Source organism: Chionomys nivalis, chromosome 14 (genome assembly GCF_950005125.1).
Source record: "Chionomys nivalis chromosome 14, mChiNiv1.1, whole genome shotgun sequence".
Taxonomy (NCBI): Eukaryota; Metazoa; Chordata; class Mammalia; order Rodentia; family Cricetidae; genus Chionomys; species Chionomys nivalis.
In genome coordinates this window covers 24,905,533-24,915,058 of record NC_080099.1, presented here as the reverse complement: position 1 = coordinate 24,915,058, position 9,526 = coordinate 24,905,533, and the positions used below count along the sequence as shown (strand labels likewise).

At 41.9% G+C, this 9,526-nt stretch overlaps 1 protein-coding gene across 1 annotated transcript; it reads left to right on the top strand.

The window, feature by feature from the left end:
- Nucleotides 1-3,245: 3,245 nt before the first annotated feature.
- LOC130886926 (enhancer of rudimentary homolog) lies at nt 3,246-3,590 on the top strand. The gene has a single exon (XM_057789177.1). The coding sequence runs from the start codon at nt 3,246-3,248 to the stop codon at nt 3,558-3,560; it is 315 nt and encodes a 104-aa protein (XP_057645160.1). The 3' UTR covers nt 3,561-3,590.
- Nucleotides 3,591-9,526: the final 5,936 nt, after the last annotated feature.

The window sequence follows — 9,526 nt, the reverse complement described above, 5'->3', positions numbered from 1 at the left end:
GGCAGTTGTCCCTGTTCCCTTTCCTTTTTTCCTCTCCTCTTCTCCCTTGTCCTCTATCTCCTGTCTTTGTCTCCTATTCCCTGCCCTCTGCCCTATGGGGCAAATAAATCTCCTTGGTACTGAGAACTTGGTCTTGGGGTCCTGAGCCGATACATTTCCTTTCAAGATAACATAGTTCAAAGTTCAAAAGAACTTTCTAAAAATGAATAGTAAGAGACACCAAAATGAACAGATGGGAGTATAAACACTTAGGAAATGTCAATCACCTGAAGTAACCAAAGAAGTGAACATAACATCCCAAAGTAAGCTGGGGATGAGTCGAACTTCACACAGGGCACTCTCCCTCTGAACTCCTTCTCTGCTGGCAAACGAGGAGCCTGGAGCAGACTGAGGGCACTGACAGTGTGCTAGTTTTTCCAGCGTTCTTCCCTGAACTCATCTTACTGACATGGCAAAGAGTAAAGCTTATTTGGAAGAGCCTTTGGCACCATTACAAATAGACTGGGTTCTCACACAGTAAACTCTCAGCCCAAGTTGGAGCTCGGAAGATCTGATTAATGTGTTTAACAAGTGACTGGCTCTTTCCAGGAGCCTCTTGTGAAATATGCTTTCCTGTCTGGTAATCATCATGCTTTGTGAGTTGGAACAAAGTAAACCCGAAGCTGAACAAGACAGCTCCAACCCATTCTCTTATACATTAAAAACTCTCATTCCCCCCCCCCCCGTCTAGTATTACTAGTTGTTTATGAGGAAATAAACTTGCAGTGAGTGAATTGAGTCAAGGCATTAAACAAATCGTCCCACGGCCTATCCAGAGCCTCACTGCATGTTTTCCAAGCTACACCTTCCATGTGATATGCATACGGCCTAAAGAAAACCCACAGGCTCAACTTTCAAAATACGTCAGGATCACTATTCCTGGTACTGCCCCTCCCTCAAGATCACTGTAGCAATCTATTAACCAACCTCTGCTTCTCTCCTTTTCTGTGTCTTCTTCCTAAAAACTTCACCGAGTGACACTTTAAAACATAGATCACTGCTCCTTTTCAAAACACACTGTCCTGGGGGCTGGAGAGATGGCTCAGAGGTTAAGAGCACTGCTCTTCCAGAGATCATGAGTTCAATTCCCAGCAACCACGTGGTGGCTCACAACCATCCATAATGGGATCTGGCGCCCTCTTCTGGCCTGCAGACACACATGCAAACAGAATACTATATACATAATAAATAAAATTAAAAAACAAAACAAAACCACTGTCCTAGTAGATTTTATGTCAACTTGACACAAGGTAGAATCATCAGGGAAAGGAGCCTCAATTGAGAAAACACCTGGACTGTAGGCAATCCTGCAGGACATTTTCTTGACTGATGTGGGAGTACCTAGCACACTGTGAATGGCGCCATCCTGGACAAGGTGGTCCCGTGTTATACAAGAGAGCAGTCTGAGCAAGCTATAGAGAGCAGACCCTTAAAGCAGCATTACCCCATGGTGTCTCTCTCAGTTCCTGCCTCCAGGTTCCTGTCCTGCTTGAGTTCCTGTCTTGGCTTCCTCTGATGACAGAGTGTGACCTGTAAGTCAAATCAACCCTTTCCCACCCCAAGCTGCTTTTGATCATGGTGTTTATCACAGCAAGAAAAAGAAAATGAAGACACATGCAATGGCCCTCATGTCCCATACAACAAAATCCAATATCTTAAATGCTTTTCAAGATCCCACAAAAGCTGTCCTCATTACTTCTGGTGCCTCATTCCCAAGGGCTCTCCCCCATTTACCCTGTAATAGCTCTCTTACCTCTTTGCTATTGTTCCTTTGGACTTTTGAGATTTGGATCAGCCTCTGCATAGAACACCCTTTTCATGTTATCTACTTGTCTCAACTCCCTACTTTCTTCTACCTTTGCTCAAATCTAACCTTTTCCAAAGGTCTATCTTGTCACTCTATGTAAATTTTGAGGTTCCTTCCTTCCATTTCTTGCTCTACCTTCTACAGAAAATAAGAACTCCTCAAAGATGAAAAGGAAGTATCATTTGCTGGGTCAGAGTCAGTGTGAAACCAGAGGCTAAAAAGAACAGAGGATGTGTGCCCATAGGATATCATCCAAGATACATCATTTGAGAAGGCAGGATCTTATCCTAAATGTAAGCAACTGTTAGATGGCAACTGCCATGGTTACCCTGAGGATGCTGTGCATCCCTCTACTGAAAGAGGATGCTGAGACACATCCCTGCTGCTTTGACAGAAACAGAGGAAGCATTCACCAAAGCACCACAGAATTGGGAATGGGTTCATGTTAAGTCTAGCAGGAAAACATGAGGGGAAACACTTGGAGAGGCTGCAGTGTGCTTGAGAGACTCCTGTTGAGGACAAAGTGGGAGCACTCTAGAAATGTGAAACTCCTGTATCCAGAGCAGGGAGGAGGTCACCCAACACATTTCCATGGCAAAATAAACAGGCTCTCTGCTATCACTGGCTTTCTCTTACATTGGCTTGTTTTTCTTTTTTTCCTGAAGATTCATTTATTTATTATGTACAGTGTTCAGCCTCCATGTATGCCTGCACGCCAGAAGAGGGCGCCAGATCTCATTACAGATGGTTGTGAGCCACCATGTGGGTTGCTGGGAATTGAACACAGGACCTCCGGAAAAGCAAGCAGTCAGTGCTCTTAACCTCTGACTTTTTCTTTTAAAATGTTAAAAGAGAAAATAGATTTTTCACTCTGTTGCAGACATTGATTAGCCAGTTCCTATGAACTGGGGAGTTTATAGGATTAGAAAACAGAAACCAAAACAAGAGACCTAAGGGAAGCAAGTGGGCCACACAACTCTAACATCAGCACTCCAGAGAAAAAATGATGATTAAGTTTGAGGCTAGCCTAGACTAGAGAAACTCTCTCAAAAACAAACCAATCCATGAAAATGTCCTTTCCTTGTTGTTTTGTGTTCCATCTGAAAAATACAGGAATGTGAACAAGATTCTTGGGAGTTCATATTGATTCTTAATCACATCCATCCTACTATACCAGAAGACTAGAGTGGGCAATCTACCAACTCCAAATTCAGAGACAATGCAACAACTGACTTGGTCTGTGCAGCCTGAAAATACCACTCAAGAAGCTGGCCCTGCAGAGCCTCGACACCACTCACAAAGTTGGCCCTGCAGCGTTGCGGCTGAGCTCATGTGCGATGGCGGTGGTGGCGACGGCAGCGGTGCTGTTAGCGGCGGCTGCAGCAAAGCATCTGACAAGATGTCTCACACCATATTGCTGGTACAGCCTACCAAGAGGCCAGAAGGCAGGACTTATGCAGACTATGAGTCTGTGAATGAGTGCATGGAAGGTGTTTGTAAGATGTATGAAGAACATCTGAAAAGAATGAATCCCAACAGCCCCTCCATCACATATGATATCAGTCAGTTGTTTGATTTTATTGATGATCTGGCAGATCTCAGCTGTCTTGTTTACCGAGCTGATACACAGACGTACCAGCCTTATAACAAAGACTGGATCAAAGAGAAGATCTACGTGCTCCTTCGTCAACAGGCCCAACAAGCTGGGAAGTAGTTGAGTCAGAAGCATTAGGGGCTAGGGGTGGGCTTGGAACAGGTGCATACAGCGTGCTGTAGTGAACATTTTGTATGATAGTAATCCTGTTTCCATTTTGTTGCGCTAGAGCCAAGATTGAATGTATGACATGGAACATGAATGATATTTTCATTCTGAAAACCACCATTATTGCCCCTTTACTCTTTTTCTTTTTTTTTTTTACTTAACCATTTTTATGATAATTCAGAGAGAGTGTTCTTTGCCATTTAAGGTTGGTTCCAGTCCTTGAAACTGTTGGTGTCTGCTTTACAGCAGTGAGTGCACTAACCCCTTGTGAGGGGTGGGGTGGTGACAAGCTTAGTTATGTCCTCTGGGAAAGTCTTAGTGAAAATAAAGAAATGTTCTGTAGTTGTAAAAAAAAAAAGAAGAAGAAGAAGAAGAAGAAGAAGAAGAAGAAGAAGAAGAAGAAGAAGAAGAAGAAGAAGAAGAAGAAGAAGAAGAAGAAGAAGCTGGCCCTGCAGAGCCTCAGACACCAAGCCAGGTGTCTTCAAGGTCTGTTTCTCCCTCTGCTTCTTTGCTGGGCCGAAGCTCACTGCTGACAAGGGCTCATGCTAGTTGCCATCTACATTCAGGGAATTCCACTGTTGGCAGCTGGTGATGCCAAATGCCTTGAAGGCGCTGCTTGACAAAGCTCACAGTGCTAGGACAACTTGGACTGACCCTTCACTGCCCCTGGTGGAAACTGCTGCACAACTCCATGTCTTTGACATGTCTAATGTTTGAATTCCTTGCTGTTAAGGGTCTCTCACTGAAGGCTAGAACTGGAATAATGTGACAATTCCTATGAAAGCTGATGATAATAAGAAAATAACTTATGGTGATTCCCTGGGAGAATTGGCTATGCAAGAAATTGAGTCTTCTATAGAACTTATTGCTTAAAGTGGTATTAGTAAGCATGAGACAATGATTTGGGGGAAAAAATCATTAAAGAAGAAAAACTTAGGGAAATTTTAGAAGCTCACAAACTATAACTGAATCATTAGATTTTCATGTTCTGCCACAGAAACACAGAACTAGCATAGACAAGAAAAAGATTTTGATTATAAAGTTAATGACAGGCCTTAGTAAAGCAAGCAGTTTTAGGAATCTTGATGCTCTTCTACTCTTTGCAGTATTGTAATACAGATAGAGACCATATTGGGACAAGAGTTTATGACAGAGACACAAAAGAAAAACATGTCGGCTCAGTGAACTCCCTGGCTTCCTGAGCAGACTTGCAGATCTCTGATTGTAGGAGGAACAAAGAGAAGAGGTCAGCATTTCAGAGGTCAAGGGAAAGGATGGTGGACTTAAGTCAGATACAAAAGAAAGAATTTAAACAAGGGACTGAGGAATTAGATTTCCATACAAAGATCAAATATTCATTATAGTAGATTAATAGACTAATACAGGAGAAGCTTAGTATAACAGGAGGAGGAAATGACTCTTGATTTATTAACTTAGTCAAACTTAAATAGAGACATCCTGTCTACTATTTCTGTAACTGCAAGGCTTTATGACACCAATTTTAAGGAAAAAGATACTGAGTTAAAATAATTGATTTTATCATAATGTTAGATTTTAGTTCTCATAAAATTTGCTGTTTGTTCATTTTGTTTTTTACTTTGATATGTTTATGTAATCAAGGAAGACTTTAGAAGAAGTATATACCATGAAAAGACTGTGATCAATGATTAAAGTCTATGAGGAAATGATTTTGTGTATAAATAAAGCTTGTAAGAGATGCAGATTGTCAGAGTAGGTCACGTGATACCGAGATGAGCTTCCTCTCTGTCCATCTCCTGTAAAACGAAGCTAAGAAGTATCCCATGTCTGATGCCACTCTCACATCCACCCACTTCAGATCCTGCCATCCGGAGCTGGAGTCTGGCAGGCAACTGCAATAGAAACTCAGTCTATCAAATGGAAACAGCCACGCACTATAGGCAAAAAGAAGAGCATTGAGAAAAAAGCTGAGCTGATTCTGCCTTGTGGGGGTTTGTGTATACATACCTGTCAGACAATATTAGCAAATAGAGTAGCATGTGTGTAATATGTTCAGATGCAAAAGTCATTGAATACAATTGACTGTCTACCTACTCTGGAGCAAGCCTTCTGTTAGGACTGTCTAACTACTCTGGGTTAAGTCTTTGTCTGGTCTGCCTCCACAGAGCCCATGCTTTAGAAAGAAGACATCTTTGTTTTAAAAACGAAGGCAATGCCACATGCAAGTTGCCCTAACAGGTCACAGTTGTAGGAAATAGGGAGAGCATGGTCAATTCCTCTATTTTAATGTTTGGCAAGTTTTCATGGAGGAAAATACCCTGGAACTAACAAGGAGAAAAAGTTCCAGGCTGAGGAAACTGAATTTACAGAGTCCCAAAGGGATAAAAGAACTCGGAATAACCTCATTCCTGGGTCAGAGTTGGAGTTACATAGGACATGAAAGCAAGTGAGGCTTGGGATATGAAACCAAAGAGGCAGGAAGGTTCCAGATTCTGAAAGGCTTATCCATTATTCTAAGAGTTTGGGGGTTTGTCTTGTAGGTAACAGAGAGCCAATGAAGGAAGATAAACAATAGAACATAAATAAATAAATAGGACTTAAGTTTGGTTTTTATAAAGACTAGTCTAACTCAATATTTTGGGTTTTTTGTTGTTTTGAGACAAGGTTGTTATGAGATAGCTGTACAGTGTGAAAATATATTGCCGTGATTGGTGTAATAAGAAGCTGAATGACCAAGAGTTAGGCAAGAGGTACAGGCAGAACTTCTGAACAAAGAGAGAGGAAGTGGGAGAAGACAATCAAAGCACAGTGAGACACCAACAAGACATGGAAGGAGTCAACATACAGAATGAAAGAAAGGTAAAAAGTCACGAGGCAAAATGTAGACTAATATAAATGTGTTAGTTTAAGTTTTAAGAGCTAGTAGGGCAAGCCTAAGCTAAGGCCAAATTTTCATAATTAATAAGAAGTCTCCATGTTGTAATTTGTAAGCTGCAGGCCAAAAACAAGGTCCTCCTATCTAGTTCTGGCTGGCCTGGAACTCGAAATACTGACCACACTCACAGAGATCCACCTGTCTCTGCCTCCATGCCAGTTCAATCTAGCTCAATGCAGAGGACAGAGCAGGTGGCTGTTGGGAGAAAGCAGTGAGCCCAGGAAGAAAACAATCCAACTCTGAATTGAAGTGTTCAGGTTTGTGGCTAAGACCGGTAGGTGCTGGTGAAGCTTCTAGTACAATCAGAGGGGCAAGCATGTGAGGAGCATAAGCTCTGAGAGAAACACACAGTTCAGGCTGTGGAAGTCTGCTAGGATGGCAGCATCCTGCTGCCCTCTGCCATGTTTACATTTGGGAAATAGCGTTTAGGCGGCAGCAGCACATTTCCTGGGAGGGGCTCCCAGGAGGGCCAGGAATGGAGAGCTGTTGAGACATGAATTTTTTTTTCTTTCCCTTCTGTGTACCTGCTACGATGTTTGGACAAAACGGCAGGCTATAAACAGGAAAGCCTGTGATCATTGCAGAGTTCAAGCAGGAAGCCCAAAGTGGGGAAAGCAGCTTTGGCAGACGGCCAACCATGGTTGGCACAGTTCCCGAGGTCTCAGAAGTTGCTTGGGAGCTCACTGGGCCAAAGCCTAACTCCAAGCTCTTTCTGTTGTGCATTTGTTCTGAAGGACTTCTGAGAGGAACTCATAATAGGATTTCCACACTTGGGGTTTGGGAACCTTCCTTTCATGTGCCCAGCACTTCACAGTTTACAAATGCTACACTTATGGTAACTTTTTTTTCACTGAGACATGTAGCATTCTTCTCAATCTATGCATTTTCAAACAATACTTGGGAGCTATAAATGGATTTTTGTTTTCAGAAGTGCATAGCTAGGAAGTGCCAAAACCACTGACCTAAATTAGATATTTTATGTTGGTGAAACAATAGGGAAGTGGATGTCTTACTCTGGATGAGAATACAAATTGAGCTAGCTTTTCATAACACATTGTCAGTATTTTTTAAATGTGGTTGGCCTTTCATCTGGCAGTTCTTATTCTGGGTCCCTGTGCTAGCCTGTGCTCATCCTAAAAAGCAAAGCTCAAAGTGAATCCAACATTAAAATGTGACCCCAGTGGCCTTAGGGAAGAGTGAAAAGGACATACATCACCAAACTGCCCCCATGCAAAGAGGATCTGATCCTCCTAGACCCCTCTAAGGAACACAGAGAATTCTGGAAGACAGAGGAGGGAATGTATTCATAGGCTCTCACCTACATTACTTTCTCCACAGATAGTTAACTCATTCTTTGTGGCTTACCAAATGTGTTCCCAAAAGTATCCCAAAATGGATTCACACATTGGCTATGTAGTTAAAAGTAAGGTTAGAGGTAACCTGGGACCGATGCTGGTGTTGTCATTAGAACACAGATCTCTGAAAAGTCCAATTTTCAGAATCTAGAAGCTATATCTCTATGAAATTAACAAGAACAGGATCCAGACCCCTTGGAGGTTCAAAGGGAACCTATAAATAAATTAAACTACCAATTATTTAAAAATTATCAAAATTAACCTATCTAACTTAACAAATTAATGAGATGTTTTGATTCTCTGCCATAGGAGACTTTCCCTGTTCCATAGCACAATGACCTCATAATGCCAGATACTCTATTGGGTAGGGCGACAGAGGACAACAGAGACAAGGCTCTCTGTTCCCAGCGTCAAGCCCAAAGAAAGCAAAAAACAAATGATTATCAAAAATCCAGTTCTTCGGGCTGGAGAGATGGCTCAGAGGTTAAGAGCACTGTCTGCTCCTCCAGAGGTCCTGAGTTCAATTCCCAGCAACCACAACCATCTGTAATGAGATCTGGTGCCCTCTTCTGGCCGGCAGGCATACATGCAGGCAGAATACTGAGACTACTGATACATAATAAATAAATCTTGAAAAAAATATCCAGTTCTTCTCAACTGTTCTAGTTATAGGATTCATCTGAGAATCCGCCGTAAAGTGAAATTCCTGGGCCCCACCTAGAAATTCCAATTTGTGTCTATATAATAATCTACTAAATAAACCTAGATTTCCAACTTTAAACCCCTCGAGCAATTTTTCTGTAGGTGATCCAGAAGCACACTTGAAAGGCACTGGCCCTGGACTTAGACATTGAACCCCGAGAGGGGAAAACATGTGCCTCTCCCTGGCTGGTTCCCTATTCAATACCGGGCACATCCAGGCACCCGGGATTTATTCAGAACCAATCTTCTAAAAAACGTGTTTCAGATGGGGTCAGCTCAAATCTGTAGCCTCTCTGCATCATTAGGCTATGGGACTCTATGGCAGTAGTCTAGGAAAGGGGATTCAAACTCACTAAAAGCTACATGATAATACATGAAGCCAAAGAAACCCATCTATGAGATCTAGTGCCAGGCTGTTCACCTGACAAGAGGAGTGAGTAAAGGGCCCTTGAGCACTCTAGCTCCAGCAGCCCATAAGAATCATACCTGCACTGTAGTTTTTTTTTTTCCTGGATAAAATTCCTCCCTGCCTTAAAAAAAAAAAAAGTAAATGTAATTTAACAAATTTTAGACTTAAACTATTAACGTGACATAATTTATGGGATAATACGGATCAAATACTGTATAACTGAAAACCATATATAAAGCAAGTTACTATCATCTTGGAGAATAGGCTCAAGACGCTTCATATGGGGGTTAAATGTATACAAGTCGGAGTCAAACACAAGAGAAAACGGGAAGCAAATCACTGTGCTTCCCCAAGCCCAGGTTTTCTGCTCTCTAAAACAGAAATAATGCTAGTATCTACCTTTGAAGTTTCGTGAGAATTGAGGCAGTGTATGTTTTCCATTTCCTCTATTCCCATTCTCAATATTAATAGATTGGTTCCTTTTCTGCTCTCATCATGGGCTCTAAAGTCAGACTTTTTTTTTTCATTTATGTATTTA

What these genes read in the sequence shown, in the direction of transcription:
- LOC130886926 (XM_057789177.1), top strand. Translation starts at nt 3,246, where the DNA reads ATGTCTCACACCATATTGCTGGTACAGCCTACCAAGAGGCCAGAAGGC.